The sequence below is a fragment of the Rhinoderma darwinii genome, chromosome 3, assembly GCF_050947455.1.
Source record: "Rhinoderma darwinii isolate aRhiDar2 chromosome 3, aRhiDar2.hap1, whole genome shotgun sequence".
Classification (NCBI taxonomy): Eukaryota; Metazoa; Chordata; class Amphibia; order Anura; family Rhinodermatidae; genus Rhinoderma; species Rhinoderma darwinii.
Genome location: NC_134689.1, coordinates 68,644,139 through 68,667,832, shown reverse-complemented (window position 1 = coordinate 68,667,832; position 23,694 = coordinate 68,644,139). Strand labels below are relative to the sequence as shown.

Sequence of the window (23,694 nt, the reverse complement as noted above, 5' to 3'; positions counted from 1 at the left end):
AAGAAGCTGCAGCAGGGCCAGAAAACCAACAGAGAAGAATCACAAGCAAGGAGGAACAGGAAAGGCAGGTATAAATAGACAGAGGGCGGGAGCTAGCTCCGTCTGGCCAGGCTGTGATAGGCTCTCCCACTCCTAAGCCTGCCATCCTGAGTGGTGGAAGATGGAGTCAGTCTCACAGACATAGAAGCAGGTGCAGACTGATTACCTATGGGCGTTGACACAGAAGATGTGCCTGGCAGATCCTTTACAGTACCCCCCCCCCTTTTATGAGGGGCCACCGGACCCTTTCTAGGTGGACCTGGTTTATTTGGGAAACGAAGGTGGAACCTCCTGACCAATACCCCAGCGTGAATATCCCGGGCGGGTACCCAAGTCCTCTCCTCAGGCCCGTATCCTCTCCAATGGACCAGGTACTGGAGGGAGCCTTGGACCATCTTGCTGTCCACAATCTGGGCCACCTCGAATTCTACCCCCTCAGGGGTGAGAACAGGGACCGGAGGTTTCCTCGAGGGAGCCAAGGACGGGGAGCAGCATTTAAGGAGAGAACTAGACAAATCACTATGTGCATTCATTGCACAGATGCTTGAACACATCCTAACACACAATTTTTTTGTGTTCAATGATCACTTCTACCTACAGCTCCAGGGAACAGCTATGGGGGCAGCGTGTGCACCATCTTACGCTAACCTCTTCCTGGGGCTGTGGGAGAGGACTCTTTTCTCAGATGACTGGGAGGAATCAATGGCGCGGGTCCTCTTCTGGGCCCGCTACATTGATGACATTCTGGTCATCTGGAAGGGCACACATGCAGACCTGGATTCCTTCATGGTTGGGCTTAACATGAATGATGTAAACCTCAAATTCACCCATAAAGCACATCCTAGTTGTGTGGACTTCTTGGATGTCAAAATCTTTACTGATGAGAAGGGTTTCATACATAGTGATGTCTTCCGCAAGGAAACCTCTGTGAATGCACTGCTCCACTCTTCTTCATCTCATCCCCCACAGACCATTTCAGCGGTCCCCATTGGACAATTTTTACGGATCAAGAGGATATGTTCCTCTGACTCGTTATTTGAGAGACAGGCAGCGGATCTGAAACATCGTTTCCTAGAGCGAGGATACAGTGCTAGATCAATTAAAAAAGCCTATCGTAGGGCAAAAGGGACTTCTAGGGATGATTTACTATTCCCTAAAAAGAAGGCAGAGAAACAGAACCAGGTCAGGTTTATTACAGGATACCATTCTCGATGGCCTCAAATGAAGGAAATCCTTAAAAGATACTGGCCGATCCTCCTGACCGATCCCTCCCTAAACAGATTCATCACAAAATATCCCTCCGTGACTGCAAGACGATCCAAAAATCTAAAAGATCATCTTGTAAGAAGTTTCTATGACCCAATAAAAAACAAATATCCATTTGGGACCAAGGGTCCAAGATGGGGATGCAAGCCCTGCGGAAAGTGTGTAGCGTGCCCCAATGTAGAAGATGTCACTACCTTTACCGATGCATCTGGCAGTAAAACTTTTAATATCACTCATTCCATCACATGCACTACCAAAGCCGTCATATATTACGCTGTATGTCCGTGCCCAAAGATTTACATTGGTCTTACTTCCAGAGAGCTAAAGGTGCGGGTACGTGAACACATGGCCGACATAAAGCGAGCAGCAGGGGCAGAAATTTTGGAGATGTTGAAACCTGTGGCCCGACATTTCAGAATACACCACTCATGCGATCCCTCCAAGCTAAAGGTGAGAGGGATTGATCATATTATATGCGGTATGAGAGGTGGGGCCACAAAACAAAAACTCGCACAATGTGAGTCTCGTTGGATCTGGACCCTTGGGACAATGTCTCCACATGGATTAAACGAATCTTTGAGCTTTGTTTCGTTTTTGTAACCATTGACTCCTTGTGGGTCTTGGCTTTTATCTTTTCCTCATCCCTGTTGTCATTTTTTTAAAAATTAACTACCCTTTTCTTGTTGTGTTTCTCTTATATACAGAATTATGATATTCTCCCACCGAGTTCATCTGAGGAGGTGTCTTGCGGTCCATCCTTCGCTTCTTCTAAGAGGAAACAAGATACATTATACTACGTTTTATATGCATTTTCTGCATTTGCTATGATGTATATATGGTATTATTTGTATCATATATTACGTATCTACTATTTATCGCCATCTTGTATGGATCATCTCGATCCTTTATTCTGTATAATTCACTTCCTATTCGTGATCTCTGTACTTTTTTATAACATGTTTCCGTGCATTCGTTCCTTATTAATTTATTTAGTGCTATCAGTAGCATCTATTAGGCACAATTATATATGTTCAGTCTTTACAAACATAGAACTTAAAGTGATATATATACTGCCTGCTGTATGTATAGATATTGGGTTGTATCGTATTTTTGTACCAATACATGTGGCTTCAGTATTATGGTTTTTCCAGACTTAGTATTTAGATGTTACTCAGTATTGATTTCTATAGAACAATCGTGTGTCCATTACACGTGTATATCTACACATACAGTAATTGGGGTTTTTTTGTTTTTCACTACGTCTCATCAAATTCCTAGCACAATTCACTTGTACCACATGTCACCCCATTCATATATTTTCATTGACATTCATTATTATCTCTCACACTCACAATTTCTCATTCTCAACTCTCCATACTCACATCCTTTACCACATTTTTCATCTCTTCACTTTTACCATTGCCAGCGGAGCATTCATTTATTATTTATTTTTTCATTTTTTTATTTATTTTTTCACATCACAAAATATACCCCCTTCCCCCCTTCCCCCCCTTTTCCCCCCCCCTTCCTTTCTCCATGTCACACATCACATAATTTACACCATAGGAAGTCTTTTCATGTCACTTTTCATTTCCAATTACATATAATACTTTGTAAACCATTTATATCGTAAGTTCTTCTTCTTGTTCCTCTCTGGCACATATCGATGATGGACTGTGCGCTGGTGTTCATGACATCCTGATCAGATGTCTGTGTCCGAGGGGGGAGTGGCCCTGGCCTCTTCCGACCGCTGTCTAGACTCGGAGTGAGATGTGTGGGGGGCGTGGTTAGTCCGCGCCGCCCCACATCCTCTCTGATGACGCGGACCGGAAGTGGGGCAGCGCCATCTTGGTACCCCGCACCAGACGCCGTTGTTTGTCATTTGATCCTGCCTCCTCCTCTTCTCATTTTTGTACATATCGCAAACACCTGAGTTACACTCCATATATAGGTAGATTTTAGCAGTTTGACCCTAACCCCGGACGAAGGCAGTTGCCGAAACGCGCGTCGGGTCCAGACATCCTTTTCCACGTCTCCATCATGTCCACCGGTATGTGTCACAGCCATTACTGAGTGTGTTTCCTGCTATTGACCTGTTGTTTTCTTAGTGAGCCCATGCACATTGTTGGATGTTATTTCAAAAAGTGGTCCTGCAATACATACTATGCCGTATATTAGTCCAATACACATATGCAGACAATCACTGCATTTAGGCATTTACATATAATCATTGCTATGCATTTCTCTGCATAGTGGTGATCTAGGCAGTATATACAGGTATCCTGTCCTAGGTGGATCTCTTTTTCTGTCATTACTATTTTTGGCTCTATTAACTACAGGCCTGCACAGGCATATACATACTCGTTTTCTTCGCTGTACTAACAAACAACAGTTTTGTATAGTTTTTTGTCACATTGACACCCGGTGCATTATTGTTTTTCGATGTCTTTTTATTGAGTGACTCATTCCCTGTTCCAGTTTTAACCCTTGTCATGGTTTCATGTTAATAAAATTTTGTACTTTTTGCTATCAATGTGTTGTGCTTCAGTCGATCATTTTCTTTGTTGGGTTCATCAATTGTTGATCGATGCACCAAGGTTATCTTGGTCATTACCTGGGACGCAAACACAGTAGATCTCATATTGTTCAGCAACGTTGCTCTATATTGAACAGTACTCTGTGTCTGTGCCCCTTCTTTCGTTGGTATTGTATTGGTATATATTTAAGGAGAGAGGCATGAAACACGTCATGTACTCGAAAAGATGGGGGCAACTCCAGTCAGAAGGAGACAGGGTTGAGGACTTCAATGACCTTGTACGGCCCTATAAACCGGGGAGCAAACTTCTTGGAGGGGACTTTAAGGCACAAATTTTATGACGATAGCCACACCAGATCCCGACCATAAACAAGGGGTTAGCAGAACGTCTTCTATCAGCCTGAGTTTTTTCTATGCTCTGGGATGCCTCTAGGTTCTTCTGAACCTGGGCCCAGACTGTGCACAGTTCCCGATGAACGACCTCTACCTCGGGATTGTTGGAACTACCAGGTGAAACGGAGGAGAACTGTGGATTAAACCCAAAATTACAGAAAAAGGGAGAGACCCCTGACGAGTTACTGACCCGGTTATTAAGGGAAAATTCGGCGAGGGGAATGAATGAGACCCAATCATATTGACAGTCAGAGATAAAACACCTTAAATATTGTTCAAGAGACTGATTAGTCCTCTCAGTTTGGCCATTAGTTTCAAGATGGAAGGCAGAGGAGAAGGACAGATCAATCTCCAACTTTTTACAGAAGGCTCTCCAAAACAATGAAACAAATTGTACCCCTCTGTCAGAAACAATATTGACAGGGACCCCATGGAGACGCAGGATGTGTTTGACAAACAAGGTAGCTAATGTCTTAGCATTGGGTAGTTTCTTGAGGGGCACAAAGTGGCACATCTTACTGAAGCAGTCTACTACAACCCACTGCACCGACTTGCCTTGAGATGGCGGCAAATCGGTGATGAAATCCATGGAGATATGGGTCCAAGGTCTCTGGGGAACGGGCAAAGAACATAGTAAGTCTGCTGGTCGGGACCTGGGAGTCTTGGACCTAGCACAAACTTCACAAGCGGCGACGTAGGCCTTAACGTCTTTGAGCAACCCAGGCCACCAATAGTTTCTGGCAATGAGGTGCTTGGTACCCAGGATGCCTGGATGGCCAGAGAGTGCAGAGTCATGATTTTCCCTAAGTACCCTTAGCCGGAATTGCAGGGGAACAAACAGATTGTTCTCAGGAAGGTTCCCGGGAGCTGAACCTTGATCAGCCGCAATTTCAGAGACTAAATCAGAATCAATAGAGGAAATGATTATACCTGGAGGCAAAACAAAAGCAGGATCTTCCTCCGAAGGAGGGCTGGCCATGAAGCTACTCGACAGTGCATCAGCCTTAATATTTTTAGACCCAGCCCTATAGGTGACCAAAAAGTTGAATCTGGTAAAAAATAATACCCATCGAGCTTGTCTCGGGTTTAGCCTCCGGGCAGATTCTAGGAAAACCAGATTCTTGTGGTCAGTAAGGACCGTTACCTGGTGCCTAGCCCCCTCCAGGAAGTGGCGCCACTCTTCAAATGCCCATATAATGGCTAAGAGTTCGCGGTTGCCAATATCATAGTTACTCTCAGTGGGCGAAAACTTCCTGGAGAAGTAGGCACAGGGGCGGAGATGGGTGAGGGACCTGGTACCCTGGGCAAGACAGCCCCCACTCCCACCTCGGACGCGTCAACCTCCACAATAAATGGCTCCATTTGGCTGGGCTGAACCAGCACTGGGGCCGAGATAAAGCACTTCTTAAGGACCTCAAAAGCCTGGACAGCCTCAGGAGGCCAGTGGAGGAGATCAGCACCTTTGCGAGTGAGATCCGTAAGAGGCTTAGCGATGACCGAGAAGTTAGCAATAAATCTCCTGTAATAATTAGAGAACCCCAGGAAGCACTGTAACACCTTCAGGGAGGCAGGTTGGACCCATTCCGCCACAGCCTGGACCTTGGCGTGGTCCTTGGGGAATTCATGAAGAGTGAGGGTTTGACCCAAAAATGGTATCTCCTGCACCCCAAACACACATTTTTCGGTCTTAGCAAACAGTTTGTTTTCCCGAAGGGCCCGGAGCACCTTCCTGACATGCTCAATGTGGGAGGACCAGTCCTTGGAAAACACAAGTATGTTATCAAGGTACACTACAAGAGATACCCCAAGGTAGTCTCTTAAAACCTCATTTAGGAAATTTTGGAAGACCGCGGGAGCATTACACAACCCAAAGGGCATGATAAAGTATTCTAAATGAACTTCGGGTGTGTTAAACGCAGTCTCCCACTCATCCCCCTATTTGATGCGGATAAGGTTATAAGCCCCCCGTAGATCAAATTTAGAGAACCATTGGGCCCCCTGAACCTGATTGAAGAGATCAGGAATCAAAGGAAGGGGATACTGGTTCCTTACAGTGACCTTATTCAAGTTTCGGTAGTCAATGCATGGCCTAAGACCACCATCCTTCTTCCCTACAAAGAAGCCAGCACCTACCGGAGAAGTAGAGGGGTGAATGTAACCCTTGGCCAGGCATTCCTGGATATACTCTCTCATGGCTTCACGTTCGGGACAAGAGAGATTAAATATCCTACCCTTAGGGAGCTTAGCTCCTGGTACCAAATCAATTGCGCTATCGTATTCTCTATGAGGTGGTAACACTTCGGAGGCCTTTTTAGAGAAAACATCAGCAAAGTCCTGAACAAACTCAGGTAGAGTGTTCACCTCCTCAGGGAGAGAAATAGAATTAACAGGAAAACATGACGTCATGCATTCATTACCCCATTTGGTAAGATCCCCAGTATTCCAGTCAAACGTGGGATTATGCAACTGCAACCAGGGAAGGCCTAAAACCAAATCGGACGATAATCCCTGCATCACCAGTACAGAGCACTGCTCCAAATGCATGGAGCCAACAAGGAGTTCAAAAACAGGGGTATGCTGTGTAAAATAACCATTAGCAAGAGGAGTGGAGTCGATACCCACTACCAGGACAGGTTTAGGCAAATCAATCAATGGCATAGCTAGAGACATAGCAAATTCCACAGACATAATATTAGCAGAAGACCCTGAATCCACGAAGGCACTGCCGGTAGCAGACCTACCCTCAAAAGAGACCTGAAAGGGAAGAAAGATTTTATTACGTTTCATATTTACGGGAAATACCTGTGCGCCCAAGTGACCTCCCCGACGGTCACTTAGGCGCGGAAGTTCTTCCGGCTGCTTATTCTTACGCCTAGGACAGTTGTTCACTTGATGCTTGTCATCCCCACAGTAGAAGCAGAGACCATTCTTCCTGCGGAACTCTCTACGTTGTTGGGGGGACACGGAGGCCCCGAGTTGCATAGGTAACTCCGAGTCTTCCGTGTCAGAACGAAGCAACGGAACCTCGGGAGGCATCATGGGGGAGTCAGAGGAGAAAACACAAACACGTTCAAGTCGTCGTTCCCTGAGACGTCGGTCAAGTCGTACCGCTAAAGCCATAACCTGATCTAGGGAGTCAGAAGAGGGATAGCTAACTAGCAGGTCTTTCAGGGCGTTCGACAGACCCAATCTAAACTGGCACCTTAAGGCAGGGTCATTCCACCGAGAAGCTACGCACCACTTCCTAAAGTCAGAACAATACTCCTCAACAGGTCCCTTACCCTGACGTAAAGTCACCAGCTGACTCTCGGCAAAGGCAGTCTTGTGAGTCTCGTCATAAATGAGCCCGAGAGCAGAAAAGAAAAGATCAACGGAGGAAAGTTCAAGGGCGTCAGGAGCCAAGGAGAAGGTCCATTCTTGGGGCCCGTCCTGGAGCCGGGACATAATTATACCCACCCGCTGGCTCTCAGAACCAGAGGAGTGTGGCTTTAAGCGAAAATAGAGCCTACAACTCTCCCGAAACGAGAAAAAAGTCTTCCGGTCCCCTGAGAACCGGTCAGGCAACTTGAGGTGGGGTTCAAGAGGTGAGGTCAGGGGCACTACCAGAGTAGCCTAGGTATATGGGCTTGTGATTATGTAATGTCGGGGTAGTGAAACAGACAAGTGAGCCCTAATCTACCCGCCACTCAGTCCCTGCCTACTTGCAACGACCCGCCCTAGGCGACGGGGTACAACTGGGCGACAATCCCTACACTAAATGGGTGCACGACAGACAAGGGTACAAAGAAGCCAGTGAAATGGGAAGTTGCCCACGGAAACACCGTGAGCAACAAGCGAGGTGAACGAGCCGGGCCAGGAAACCAACAGAGAAGAATCACAAGCAAGGAGGAACAGGAAAGGCAGGTATAAATAGACAGAGGGCGGGAGATAGCTCTGTCTGGCCAGGCTGTGATAGGCTCTCCCACTCCTAAGCCTGCCATCCTGAGTGGTGGAAGATGGAGTCAGTCTCACAGACATAGAAGCAGGTGCAGACTGATTACCTATGGGCGTTGACACAGAAGATGTGCCTGGCAGATCCTTTACAGTTTTATCCCTTGCTGATTTTGTAAGTTTGCCCACTGTCAAAGACATGAACAGTCTAGAATTTTTAGGCTAGGTTAATTTTACCAGTGAGAGATAGATTATATTTAAAAAAAAAAACAGAAAATCACATTGTCAAAATTATATATATTTATTTGCATTTTTCACAGAGAAATAAGTATTTGATCCCTTTGGCAAACTAGACTTAATACTTGGTGGCAAAACCCTTGTTGGCAAGCACAGCAGTCAGACGTTTTTTGTAGTTGATGATGAGGTTTGCACACATGTTAGATGGAATTTTGGCCCACTCCTCTTTGCAGATCATCTGTAAATCATTAAGATTTCGAGGCTGTCGTTTGGCAACTCGGATCTTCAGCTCCCTTCATAAGTTTTCGATGGGATTAAGGTCTGGAGACTGGCTAGGCCACTCCATGACCTTAATGTGCTTCTTTTTGAGCCACTCCTTTGTTGCCTTGGCTGTATGTTTCGGGTCATTGTCGTGCTGGAAGACCCAGTCACGAGCCATTTTTAATGTCCTGGTGGTGGGAAGGAGGTTGTCACTCAGGATGGCTCCATCCATTCTCCCATTGATGCGGTGAAGTAGTCCTGTGCCCTTAGCAGAGAAACACCCCCAAAACATAATGTTTCCACCTCCATGCTTGACAGTGGGGACGGTGTTCTTTGAGTCATAGGCAGCATTTCTCTTCCTCCAAACACGGCGAGTTGAGTTAATGCCAAAGAGCTCAATTTTAGTCTCATCTGACCACAGCACCTTCTCCCAATCACTCTCTGAATCATCCAGATGCTCATTTGCAAACTTCAGACGGCCCTATACATGTGCCTTCTTGAGCAGGGGAACCTTGCGGGCACTGCAGGATTTTAATCCATTACGGCGTAATGTGTTACCAATGGTTTTCTTGGTGACTGTTGTCCCTGCTGCCTTGAGATCATTAAGTTCCCCCCATGTAGTTTTCGGCTGAGCTCTCACCTTCCTCAGGATCAAGGATACCCCACGAGGTGAGATTTTGCATGGAGCCCCAGATCGATGTCGATTGACAGTCATTTTGTATGTCTTCCATTTTCTTACTATTGCACCAACAGTTGTCTGCTTCTCACCCAGCGTCTTACTTATGGTTTTGTAGCCCATTCCAGCCTTGTGCAGGTCTATGATCTTGTCCCTGACATCCTTAGAAAGCTCTTTGGTCTTGCCCATGTTGTAGAGGTTAGAGTCAGACTGATTAATTGAGTCTGTGGACAGGAGTCTTTTATACAGGTGACCATTTCAGACAGCTGTCTTTAATGCAGGCACCAAGTTGATTTGGAGCATGTAACTGGTCTGGAGGAGGCTGAACTCTTAATGGTTGGTAGGGGATAAAATACTTATTTCTCTGTGCACAATTGATGATGTGATTTTCAGATTTTTTTTAAAATATAAACTATCTCTCACTGGTAAAATTAACCTAGCCTTAAAATTCTAGACTGTTCATTTCTTTGACAGTGGGCAAACTTACAAAATCAGCAAGGGATCAAATACTTATTTCCTTCACTGTAACTTATTGGGAGAGTCATTGAAGGGTCTCTTTTTTTTTATTTAAAAAAAAAAGACATGGTTGCCCTGAAAGCTTTTCAGGAACTTAACATAATCTTCTTTACTTTTTGTTTTGTATGAGTTTTGATCCCTCTCCTCATCTCCATTTCTCACAATTTAAGTGCTGTACTATTTTAGAATGTCACCTTTTTGTACTGACCATGTCCTGACTTTGTATTGTATTTTGATTTTGTATTGTATTTTGTTTTTTGTATTTTTTGTTAAAAAATGTATAAAAAATGTAAATGAAAAAAAACAACAATCTTTCTTGGTGAGAGTAGAGAGGGGAGCCATCAGTGATGATAAATTCAGCATAAACTGCCGGAAGAAGTTAGCAATTCCCAGAAAATGCTGTATGGACCGCATGCCATAAAGGACGTGACCATTCCAGAATGGACTTTACTTTCTCAGGATCCATCTTGAGGCCTTGGTCCGAGATGATGTAGCCCATGAAGGGCAGGGAATTTTGTTCAAAAATGCACTTCTCCAGCTTGGCATACCGACGATTCTCCCTTAATCTGTCGTCAAATCTGGGGAGAAGATCAAAATATCATCGAGATTGACCACAACACAGACATAGAGGAGATCTTGGAAGATGTCATTCATGAATTATTGGAAGACCACGAGAGCGTTACACAGACCGAAGGGCATCACCAGGTATTTGTAGTGATCGTCTCGAGTGTTGAATGCCATCATCCACTCGTCACCACGATGGATTTCGATCAAGTTGTAAGCCCCATGCATGTCCAGTTTAGAGAAGCTCCTGGCTCCTCATATATGGTCAAATAATTCAGAGATTAGTGGCAATGGGTATTTATTCTTGACCATGATTTGGTTGAGACCACGGTAGTCGATGCATGGTCGTAGAGATCCGTCTTTCTTTTTAACGAAGATGAACCCTGCTCCAGCCAGAGAGGAGGACTTTCATATGAAGCCCCTCTCCAGATTCTTCTTGATCTAGGCTGACATGGACTGGGTCTCTGGCAGGGAGAGTGGATATACCCTTCCACAGGGTGGTGAAGCATCTGGAACGGGCAGTCATAAGATCGGTGTGGGGGAAGCATCTCAGTATAACTGAGAATAATGAGTGCAATGAGTGGGTAATTCCATTAATGACTGAGGCAGAGGATTCTGGACAGGACAGATCTATAACAGGTAGCGGTGGAGACATTTGGGGCCCCATTGGTGAATTTCTCCGGAACTCCAGTCAAGGACTGGGGCATGTAGCCGGGGAGAAGGCAGACCCAGCACAGGATTGACTGCTTTAGACAGGATAAGAAACGCAATCTGCTCAGTGTGAAGGGCTCGAACTTGGAGCCTCAGTGGCTTGGTCTCAGAAACGATAGGATAAGACAGATGGAGTCTATTCACCAAGGCAACAGCCAGTGGTGCCCAGAGGGACTGTGGGAAACTGTAGACAATACATTATGTCCTGTTGTATAAAGTTTGCTGCGGACCCGGAGTCCAAAATATGCAGAGACCCGGTGCGTTTTCCTGCAGGACACTATAATCTCGGGAATGGACAGTTTGGGAGAGAATTTTCTCTTTGGTGGCGTTCCCCCTAGGATTGTCTTTCCAACCAACCCTAGGTGCTGCAATTTTTTTGCTTCTTGGGACACAAATGCACAAAATGGCCTCCGACGCTGCAATACAGACAGAGTCCCAAAGTGCGTCTGTGTTGTTTCTCCTGGACTGACAACTTGAGCTAATACACTTGCATAGGTTCCTCTGGTGGAACAACTGATGATGGCAGCAGGCGTTGCAGGACAGTAGGAGCCAGCGTAGGGAATCTTCTTTCCCGGCGAACCTCTTGGGACTGTTCCCGGATCCTCATCTCAATCCAGGTGGCCAGAAGAATGAGATCATACAGGGTAGGTGACAGAGCTTGAGAGGCAAGCCCGACTTTAATCTCATAAGGCAGTCCGTGCCAGAATGTAGCTGCCAAGGCCTCGTTGTTCCAGGCTAGTTCTGCAGCCAGGGTACGGAACTGAATGGTGTACTCGCCCACAGAGATGTCTCCCTGGCAAAGGCTTAGCAGAGATGCAGCTGCAGGAGAGACTCTCCCAGGTTTCTCAAATACTGTGCGGAAAGTCTGCAGGAAACACTGTAAGTTACAGGTCTCTGGTCCCTGACGTTCCCAGATGGGGTTTGCCCATGCCAGAGCCTTGCCAGTAAGGAGAGAGACTATGAAGGTGATCCTTGCATCATCGAACGGAAATGCTTTTGCATACAGTCTGAAGTGGATCTGACATTGGTTTAAAAACCTCCTGCAGGTTCTCGCATCTCATCGCAGCGAGGAGGTAGGGGCATTTGAAAATTGTGCATTGGTACTGACAGGAGGTGTAGCAGGAGGAACAGCATGAGCAATAGGAACAGGTGCCATGAAGGCTGCAGCTTGCGTATCCAGCCGATGTGCACTGGCGTTCACAGCCTGGAGGAGTTGGTCCTGTCGTGATCGCAGGTCTTGCATATCCGCCTGCATGATTTGCGATGTCGTCAAGGTCTTGGGTTGACCAGCGGGATCCATGGCCTGAGCGTATTGTCACGATCCATGGGTATTTGGACCCACTAGGCCATACTGTTGAGTACAACAGTATACAAAGTCTATGCAAAGTCCTAGCACAAGAGTACCTGTAATAGTCCAGACAGTAGCAGAGGCTTAGGCACAGATGGAACTTGATAGTAGATACGCGAAACGTGGCGGATGATACCAGGCGTGGCAGATGACATCAGATGTGATGTATGACAGCAGGTGTGGCAGATGGCACAACATGACTCCAACACTAGAAAGGGCACAGGAACAGGACGGGATAAAGTATATAGGTAGCAGGGCATGGGAAAACTGGGAAAAAGATACGACTAAGGGACCATTTGCAAGACTAACATGGGAATGAACAGCAACGTTCAGGCAAGGAGTAAAATGGCAAAGCCCTTTTTATAGTCCAGGGTGATTTGGGGATGATTTTGTGAGTAATTACATGTGTGCGCGCACCTTAGAGGTTAGTGCAGAGCTGGGCGGATACGAGCACTTGTGTCACGTGGGAGGAAATACCGGCCTATACACGGAGGTCTGGGGTCGCGGCCGTCGGAGGGGAAAGTGACAGTGATGGTTCGTGGCCATGGACGTTACAATAAGTACCTCAAAGTCGGTCCCTAAAAAAATAGGTTTTGGAAAATTTAGGAAATTTCTGATAAAGCCTTGTAATGTCCTAGAAAAATAAAATGTTGTTCAAAAAATTATACCAACATAATGTAGACATAAGGTAAATGTTAAGTAGTAACTTTTTGTGTGCTATTACTGTCTTACAAGCAGATACATTTAAATTGAGAAAAATTATAATTTTTCCACATTTTTCCACATTTTGGTGTCTTTCACAAATAAATACTGAATGTATCGACCAAATTTTACCACTAACATAAAGTATGATGTGTCACGGGAAAATAATCTCAGAATCCCCTGGATAAGTAAAAGCATTCCAAAGTTTTTTAAAGGGTTGTCCACGACCGGACAACTAATGACTGGTAAAGCAATTAAAAACTGCTAAGTCTTGCCATAGTGGACTTGTGACATGAAACTGTCTTGCACAACCTCAGCTTTGTATCAGAGTTTGTCTGTTCCTCACGCAGTTTTAAGCCTCCTGCACAACTGTTCCTGTTACAGGAGATGACTGTGTTTCAACCTACATATGAAAATGATGATCATTATCACCTGTTTGGTATAATTGGTTAATCATACACCTGAATATAATCTTACAAAATTCATGACTTTACCTTCAAAACAGCATCAATTCTTCTAGGTACACTTGCACAAAGAGTGGTCACATCAAATATTTGATTTAGTTTTCTCTTCTGTTCATTCCTTTTGTATTTTGTTAATTGACAAAAAAACAAACAAATATTAACACTTCTATTATTGTAAGCATCCTTAATTTGCAGCATTTTTCCCACAAATGCCTTAAACTTTTGCACAGTACTGTATAAATATTGTTTTTTTTTGTTCTTTAATAAAAAAAAAGATATGCTTATTATGCCAAAACACATACAATAAATAATAATTTAAAAAAGTAATGAAAGGACTACATAGACTTTAAGCTTTTTACATCTCCTTGCTGTGACTCATGGATTTTTTGAATAATTTTGAGGCTAATGCATTTTAAATCAGCAGTTTTGACAAATATTTTTCTAATGTAGTAATTATTTTGTGTCATCTTAAAGAGGCTCTGTCACCAGATTTTGCAACCCCTATCTCCTATTGCAGCAGATCGGCGCTGCAATGTAGATAAGAGTAACGTTTTTTTTTTTTTTTTTTTAAACGAGCTTTTTTGGGCAAGTTATGACCATTTTTATATTTATGCAAATGAGGCTTTCTAAAGTACAACTGGGCATGTTTAAAGTTAAAGTACAAGTGGGCGTGTATTGTGTATGTACATCTGGGCGTTTTTACTTCTTTTACTAGCTGGGCGTTGTGAATGGAAATGTATGATGCTGACGAATCAGCATCATCCACTTCTCTTCGTTACCACCCAGCTTCTGGCAGTTTAGACACACTTAAGTTTTAAGTGATTATAGACCTGATTTTTGTTAACATGTCTTATTTTAGGTTGTGCGTGTAACAGTTTGCGCCTTTGGCTATGTTTAGCATTGCATTAGGCATTCTTTATACTTCTATTGCTATATCCATGTTCCCAAGATCTTTTTCTTATTGTACAAGCATATAAACCATGAGTTGTGATGCGTACTTAGAAATTGTGCAACATGAATTAATCTTAATGGTCTAGGATAGGAAGAAAAAATGTATGTCAATAATGTTCAGTTGGTTCTTGTTTGTCGCCTATATATTTATTCAATTTCTCTAAAGTACCATGCCATATGATCAACAATTCATCTACTGTATATATATAATTCACATATTAATGAATTCAATATAACTCGATATATCTGAAGAGAAAATGTATTTGTTAGTATCTGCACACTTGGCATGGATATATATATATATATATATATATATATATATATATGTATATATATATATATATATATATATATAATTATTTTTATATACCTTCCACTTTTATATGCATCCTCAGAGACCCTTGCTATTTGTGGTCACTATGCAACGTCACAATTTATATTGCATAGGTATGACTGTAGCCACTAGTAACATTCCTATAATGTAGTGAGTGTATGATCCACTCAGCTGGGGCAATGTTATATTCTATATCGGTCTGGTATACATTATTATTTTACATGCATGAACGAACACACACACAGACATGTATTCATGCATTTGTATCAGGATCTCTTGCTATGTGACTTTTTTGCAAGACGCCAATAATGTTGTTTTTTTTTTAAATTTGTCCTCTGGTGTTGATTGGATAGGAATATAGCCAAACATGACATCAATCATTTCTAGTCAAATTAAGGGGAATGTGTCGCTAGAAATTTTTTTTTTTTTTAGTTAAACAGTTAGTGTATAGGTGATTAAACATTGTTCTAATTTTTGAAATTTATTCACAAGTCAGGAAATATTATAAATTAGATTCTAATTTATAACATTTCCCAGCGCTGGTAACTATATGGAGCAATTCCCAAAATTGCAGCATTGGCATGTGGTAAAGCAACCACATTGCTTTATGCTGCAAAATTTGAGAAAACTCACTCGCTCTAGTGAGCTCTCAGAATCCCCCCTCCTTTATCCTGGTTAGTGCCGGGAGAAACAAGGGGATTGAACGGTCAAACCTCTTACACTGTGTGTCGCCATTTTTTGAGCTAACACACAGTGTAGTAGGTTAACATACAGTAGTAAACACACAGTAAAACACATACATACACAGACGTAACTTACCTGCTCCTGCCGCCGCCGCTCCCTCCGGTCCGTCCGCTCCGTCTGCTACCTCCGCTCCAAGTGCACAAGTCCGGAAGCCGCGACCGGAAGTAGTAATCTTACTGTCCGGCTGTGACTTCCGGTCCACAAGAAAATGGCGCCGGACGTCGCACAGTTAAATTTGGACTGTGTGGGAGCGGCGCATGCGCCGTTCCCACACAGACGGCGTACAGCATAGTGGATGGAACGGGCCCCGTTCGCATTCACTATGGGACTGTATGTGCCGTATTCCATGTCTGTATGTGTCGTTAATCGACACATACAGAGATGGAAAAAAAATGGCAGCCCCTATGGACAAGAAAAAGTGAAAAAATAAAAAAAAGTAAAACACAAACACACAAATAAATAAAAATTGTTTTAATAAAACACTAAAAGCAAATTGATATAAAAATTATTTTTTTTCGTGACACTGGTCCTTTAAGAAGTCGGTTTGGCATTAAATTGCATCATCAATAAAGTTTCTGATTCTAAGGGCTTGTCCACACGTAACAGAATTGCTTCAGAAAATTTCTGCAACAATTCCACAGAAACTAGCAGAAATTCCGCTACGGAAAACCTGCACCGTTTCCTGTGTTTTTTATTGCAGAAAATGGTGCAGATTTTGCTGCCACAGTCCACTTTCCGCAGCAGGAATTGACATGCCGTGGTACAAAAATCAAGCACCACAGGTGAATTTCCGCAAGGAAATTTTGCGCAGCGTGTGGATGAGATTTGGTAAATCTCACCCACTTTGCTGCTACTATATTCTGCTGTGTATTTTCTGTTTGCAATTCGGGACTGAAAATATGCAGCAATTCCGTTACGAGTGGACAAGCCCTTATAGATTTTGCTTTGGTGGTCAGTAGCTTCTTTTATCTGTACCATTTTTATAGTGTGAATGGCATATAAATTAATTTGGCTTCTCCAAAGAAGGAGTGGTCGCAAAATATATCCAATAGAACAACATTAATAACACAAAGGCTGCAGTTCCACTCAGCCTATCTACTAAAATAAAGATTAGGTCATACAAAGCTTTGTGTCAATTTAGCTTGGTCAAAGTTGACAGATAATACTCTAGTATATAGTAATGCTTTTGATGCTACAGGGCATTTAAGAGAAATAAACCCTTGTTATTGATGTTTAACAAAAGGACTATTATAAGTAGAAAGTTAAAATTGTCCGTTTTGGCTAACATTTCTCTCATGTCTATAACCTGATTTAGATTTAAAGTGGAGGATTATATGTTTCATGTCTCTGAACCAATGTAATAGTAGGATTTTGGAGTTCAGGGAGAAACAAAACAGGTAAAATGGATATTACTGCTTTGTTAGCGTAAACTTAACTTTTTCACGTCCGAGGTGCCCCCGTGCGTGTCCCGTTTTCTTGGATCCCCATGGACTTGAGCCTATAGAGGGGATCCGTGAAAATGGAAGATAATAGTACAGGTTCTATTTTTCAACGGACCCTTCACACGGTCCATTGAAACAATGGTCGTGTGAACGGCCCCATTGAAAAACATACGGCCGTGTGACAGCCGTTGTTCTAACGGCCATCACACGGACGTATTTAACGCTCGTGTGAATAAGGCCTTAGAGTGATGAACACCCATAAAATGTGTTCTTAATTTTTAGTCAAACATAATTGGAAATATTGTTTTGGATCATTTACCATATAAAGCAATGTTTATTTAAAGTGAGGTAATCTTGCTTTGCATATTAACTGTACTTATTTTTTCTTTATTTTAGGATGACAATATTATGAGGTCATTGCAACTGTTTGAGAATGTTATGTAAAGAGAAGAAAAACACAATAAAATTGTTTAATTGTATAATTTTCTATGGTTCCATAGAAGCAAGAACTTCCACATTTTTCTTCCATTATATTGGACTTACTACCTGAATGCATGTTTATTTGAATGCTCATATCTGATTTATTTTTCCTTTCTAGGTTATTTGTACTTTATTGTTGTTTGTAAACAATAAAAATTGTTAGTATGAGTAAAAACCTAATCTCCGGTGTCGTTACATTCCTAGACATCTACTGAGATTGGAAGCTAAATGATAGCTAAGAAAATTTTATATAAGTGGAACACACAATACAGTGATAGAAAAATTGGACATCAAATATCAAGGGATCAACACATTTTTATATTATTTTTTTTTCCAATTAAAGTTTTTATTTTTTGAGAAAAAAAACAAAACATGAGCGTTTACAACAATCCTCACACCCTTAATCCAAAGGATAATGAGGTACATCATTAGTACAGAATTACAGAAGAACAATAAGAAACAAACAGACAGTAAAAAGGAAACCGTGACTGCTGAAGAGAAAAGGAGTGTAAATGTTATACATATCTATTGAGTGTCAAACAGATATTATGGCTAACAGAATGTGCAAACATTATTAGGTCTAAATCCTATATGCAGAGAGACAGAAACTGTACTTCCCAGAATTGAAAAACAAATATAATGGAAATATCTCAGCAGACAGATACCACAGGAGCTTGCGAGCGTATATCAGGAAGTTGGTCTACAAAGTCTGACCAAAGAGAGCAACGTAAGGCAAAGGCAGAGTATCGGAAGGTTCGTATTGCCAACATTTTTTCCATTAACCAATCCAAGCGCACCTGGTTAGTGAGTTCCTGAAGAACCAGAGGTGACGGGGACTTCCAGGATCTAGCTATTATAATTCTAGTCGCCATTATTATATGTCCCACAATCATCCTCATGGATTGTGGGATGTCCATAATGCCTATGAAGCATAGAGCTAGAGCCGGAGACGGGAGGATTGTGCAGCGAGTAACATTAGATATTAAGGAAAAAGACACCTTCCAAAATTCAGATACCCGCGGGCAACTCCACCAAGCATGAAGGAAATCGCCCCTCTCACCACAGTTACGCCAACATAGTGGAGAATAGGATGGGTTAAACCTGGAGATTTGTGCAGGCGTTTTATACCATCTCATCATAATTTTTAAAGCAGTTTCCCAATGTGATGAACTATGAGAGGCTTGTTTTGAGCCTCTGATGGCCTGCATCCATTCTTCCATTGAGACAGTAGTATTGAGCTCCTCTTCCCACACCCAAAAATGACCAGGTTTCAAAGAGAGTTGAGGTCTATGGAGAGCAGTATAAAAAAAGGAAATACCTTTTAGTTGATGGGCTGAGCTGTTATAGTAATCGAAGGCTGCTTTGGGAATAGTCGGAGAGTCAGGAGACCAGGACTGTAAAAGATGTCGGATCTGGAGGAATTTATAAAAGTCTCGATTCGCGATGCCATATGTATTCCTGTTATGTTGGAAAGAAACGAGACCTGTGGAGTCCAGGAGAAGATTTATCTGGGAGATGCCCACTTCTTCCCATCCTTGGAAGGATATGTCCGGAATCTTAATGGATAGGTATTTGAGCGGTAAAAATTTCAACAATTTGTAATCCTCGATAGGTGTACATTTGTGCAGAAATTTCCAAGCTGCCATAGAAGCAGCTATTGTAGAGAAGCGGGTTGAGAAACTCATTGGGTTCTGTTCACTGGAGCGTAACAATGAGATGAGAGGTACCCTGGCTAGATCTCTTTCAATGGCAACCCACCTTAGATCTGAGTTATTCTTCCACCAATGTCGAAGATGGGAGAGAATGGAAGCGACATAGTATTTCCTCACATCTGGGACCCCCATCCCTCCACCAGAACAAGGTCGAACCATGGTGGAGGCGCGAATCCTAGGCTTTCTGCCCGCCCAAATAAAATTTGTAAGTAAACGTTGCAACTTTTGTAAAAAGGTGACAGGAACAAGTATAACAACTGCCCGGAAAACATACAAAATAATAGGAAGTATCATCATTTTAACAATAGCCGTACGACCAGCCCAGGAGATCATAGGTTTAGAAAAGGTGCCCAGAAGATGAGATATCTTGGGAAGAAGGGGAAGATAGTTCCTAGCATACATTTGAGAGCTGGGACTCGTCAAGGATATACCCAAATATGTCAGGGAGCCGTCCTGCCATGAATATGGTAATTGAGAAGCAAGTAACGTACAGGTCGCTTGATCTATACCAATGTTCAGGATTTGAGATTTGGTGTCATTAACTTTATAATATGAGATTTTGCCGAATTCTGCGAGAACTAGTTGCAATGACGGCAAGGAAGAGAGGGGCTGCGTGCAAGATATAAGGACATCGTCAGCATATAAACCTATTTTGTGGGTATATTGGTTTACCTGAATACCATGAATACTTGAAGTTGAACGAATTTTTTCGGCCAGAGGCTCCATGACCATAGCAAAAATTATCGGGGATAAAGGACACCCCTGACGAGTCCCGTTGGTGATGTTAAAGGTATCGGAAAGAAAGCCTGAGGACAAAACCCTAGCCGATGGTGAGGAGTAAAGAGCCAATATAGCCGATTTAATACCCCCACTAAAGCCAAATTTATCTAATATTTGTGACAAATAGCCCCAGTGGACCCTGTCAAATGCCTTCTCCGCATCCAAAGCGAGAAGTAGAGAAGGCGTCTGAGAGGCCTCCACCTTTTGAATTAGGTTCAAAAATCTTCGGGTCCCATCAGGGGACTGCCTACCAGACACAAAACCAACTTGGTCAGGATTAATTAGATGTGGAATGACATGTAGAAGCCTATCAGCCAATAATTTCCCATAAATTTTGAGATCCGAGTTTAGGAGAGAAATAGGGCGGAAATTAGCAGGGGTTATCGGATCCTTTCCTGGTTTCGGTAAAGTCACTATGGTGGCAGCGAGCATTTCTTTTGGGAAGTTTCCATCTATCCTGGCCCTATTAAACACCTGAACTAAATGTGGAGTTAATATAGACGAATAGTATTTATAGTATGAGTTGGAGTACCCATCAGGACCCGGGGCCTTATGTGGTTTGAGGGAGGAAATACATTTAGAGACTTCCTGGCTAGTAAAGGGGGAAGATAATTTCTCCACCTGTTCCGAGGAAAGCGTAGGGAGGGAAATGGAATTTAGAAATGATTGTATACCTGTATTAGTTGGCTGTGTCAGGTTGTCGTCGAGATTAAGATTATAAAGGGAGGAATAGTATGAGTGAAATTGTTTAGCGATTAATCTAGGGCAGACATGGGCAAACTACGGCCCGCGGGCCACATACGGCCCGTTAGGCTTTTTAATCCGGCCCGCCGAACTTGTCCAAATTATAGTAAAAACCTCCTTTTTTTTCCCCTTTCCCTGCAATGCCCACGTTTTCCCAATAGATGGCGCACTCAAAACACATTGACCGTTGTTAATGTGGCGCGTATTTCTCTTTATTTCACTTTAATTTTCACTTCGTTTCACGTCACCATTAAGCCCTTCTGTGAAAATGAGCGGACCAAAGAGAAGGAAAGTGGACAGCGAATGCCGAGTGTTTAATAAGGAGTGGACAACAAAATACTTCTTCACTGAAGTCCGATCAACGGCTGTATGTCTGATATGCCAAGAAGATGTTGCGGTTTTCAAAGAGTACAATATCAGCCGTCACTTTGCCACGAAGCATGCAAACTATGCTAGCAAGCAGTCAACACAAGAACGGGCGGCTACTGCTCAGAGGTTGGCAGCTAATTTACAGAGTCAACAGAACGGAGGAGCTTTTGAGCATGGAATCACTGAAAGGGAAAACGCGATGTTGATTTCTTTAACTTTGCACCTTCGATTGAAACTTATTAAAAACAGACGCAATCTTGATAAATCACAGTGCGTATGTTATTTTAATCTATTTACATTTCCTCCTCCCAGTATCTGCGAAATAGTATGTAAATGCCATATCTTGCATATTCCTTGAGACAAATTTATTAACTGATAAGGGCTATTTTTCACATTTGAAAGACAGTTAATAAATTGGGTTGTAGTGTTCTTACTGTGCTATGAGGTTTGCACACACTACATTTTAATGCTTTAGTATATCCGGCCCAAACACTCCCTCCAAATGCTCCTGGCCCGGCCCCTCTGTCAAATTTTAGAACCCATTGTGGCCCGCGAGTCAAAAAGTTTGCCCACCCCTGATCTAGGGTCAAGAATCTTATTATTTTGGGCATCCTTCAGAAACGCTATACGGGATCTAGATGATAACTGTCTAATTTTTTTAGCAAGTAGTGCTCCCACCCTATTATTATGGACATAGGACTGAAGTTGTAGCTTTTTAAGGGTTCTATCATACTGGGAGGTAAGTAACGATTGGAGCTGTAACCTAAGACTACGGAGTTCCGAAATGAGAATTGGGTTAGGAGATGCTTTATTCTTGGATTCCAAGTCCGTTATTGAGGAGCACAAGTCATAAATTTCTTTTTCCCTTTTCCTTTTTGCAGCTGAACCTGCTTTAATAAGCATACCGCGCATGAATGCCTTATGGGCATTCCATAAGGTATAAGGGTTCTGAACCGACCCCACATTATCTAGAAAAAAATTGGACAAATCGGTTTTCAAGGATTGTTTGTGATCAGGGTGTTGGAGGATGTAATCGTTCAATCTCCATTGAGAAGGAGGAGGAGAAGTGAAAGATTCTTGCAGGGACAATGATATGGGTGCATGGTCTGACCAGGTAATGGTGCCTATGGCGGAAGACTGGGACTGGATAAGGGCCCTGTTAGAAACCAAGAAAAGGTCAATCCTAGAGTAGGATTTATGAGGGGCAGAGAAAAAAGTATAATCCCTTTCTCCACCGTGCTGACACCTCCAAACATCATACAAGCCCTCGTCATGTAGAAGTGGAGCAATTAGTGGGGGGCTTCTTAAACATGAGGTAGTGTCCAAAGCGGAGTCAAGCACTAAATTGAAATCACCCCCTATAATTAGAAGGCCCTGAGCAAATGACTTAATTTTAGGGAGCAGGGATCTAAAGTAGGGGCCTTGTCGCTTATTGGGGAGGTAAACATTGAAAAATGTGTACAAAATATTGTTGATTTCACAATTTATGCCTAGGAAACGACCCTGAGGATCCAGAAGAGTAGACTTAAAGGCAATGTGTTGCCAGAAAAACATGTTTTTTTTTTTAAAAATTAAACATGTAGTGTGTGGGTGATTAAACATTGTTCACATTTTTTTAATTTTTTTCACTAGTCAGGAAATATTATAAATTAATTCTAATTTATAATATTACCCATTTCTGGTCACTAGATGGAGCTATTCCCAAAATTGCAGCATTGCAACATTGGGTTAAAAGCCCTCGCTCTAGTGAGCTCTCAGCATCCCCCCCTCCTTTATCCTGGCTAGTGCCGGGATAAACGAGGGGTTTGAACGGTGTAACCTCCTACACTGTGTGTCGCCATTTTTTGAGCTAACACACAGTGTAGTAGGTTTACATACAGTAGTAAACACACACAAACACGGAACATACATTTAAATCTCTTACCTGCTCCTGCCGCCGCGGCTCCCTCCGGCCCGTCCGCTCCGTCTGCTGCCGCTGGTGCAAGTGCACAAGTCCGGAAGCCGCGACCGGAAGTAGTAATATTACTGTCCGGCCGCGACTTCCGGTCCACAGGAAAATGACGCCGGACGGCGCCAATTTCAAATTGGACTGTGTGGGAGCGGCGCATGCGCAGTTCCCACACAGACGCCGTACACACAAGTGAATGGGACGGGAGCCGTTCGCAGTCCCTATGGGACTGTGGCTGCCGTATTCCATGTCTGTATGTGTCGTTAATCGACACATACAGAAATGGAACAAAAAATGGCAGCCCCCATAGGGAAGAAAAAGTGTAAAAATAAGAAAAAGTCAAACACAAATACACAAATAAATATAAACGTTTTTAATAAAGCACTAACATCTTTAACATATAAAAAAATAATTTGTGATGACACTGTTCCTTTAAGGGTAAACGCCACTGAGTCTCTGATAGCAATGAGAACACCTTTACGCTTAGCTGGACATGAGGCCATGAAAATATGTGGAAATCGTTTATGTGTAAATTGGGGAGTTTTAT

At 42.9% G+C, this 23,694-nt stretch overlaps 1 protein-coding gene across 11 annotated transcripts in view; it reads left to right on the top strand.

Moving 5' to 3' along the window:
* The window catches only part of KCNIP1 (potassium voltage-gated channel interacting protein 1), a 1,275,893-nt gene extending 1,258,185 nt beyond the window's left edge, over positions 1–17,708 (top strand). For 10 of the 11 annotated variants that reach the window (XM_075856391.1, XM_075856388.1, XM_075856387.1 and 7 more), the window contains one exon: positions 17,511–17,708. In XM_075856391.1, the coding sequence (XP_075712506.1) occupies positions 17,511–17,526 (16 nt within the window). In that variant the 3' untranslated portion in view covers positions 17,527–17,708. The remainder of the gene's footprint in view (positions 1–17,510) is intronic. The other variant, XM_075856393.1, reaches the window with a different exon arrangement.
* The last annotated feature ends 5,986 nt before the right edge of the window (positions 17,709–23,694 follow it).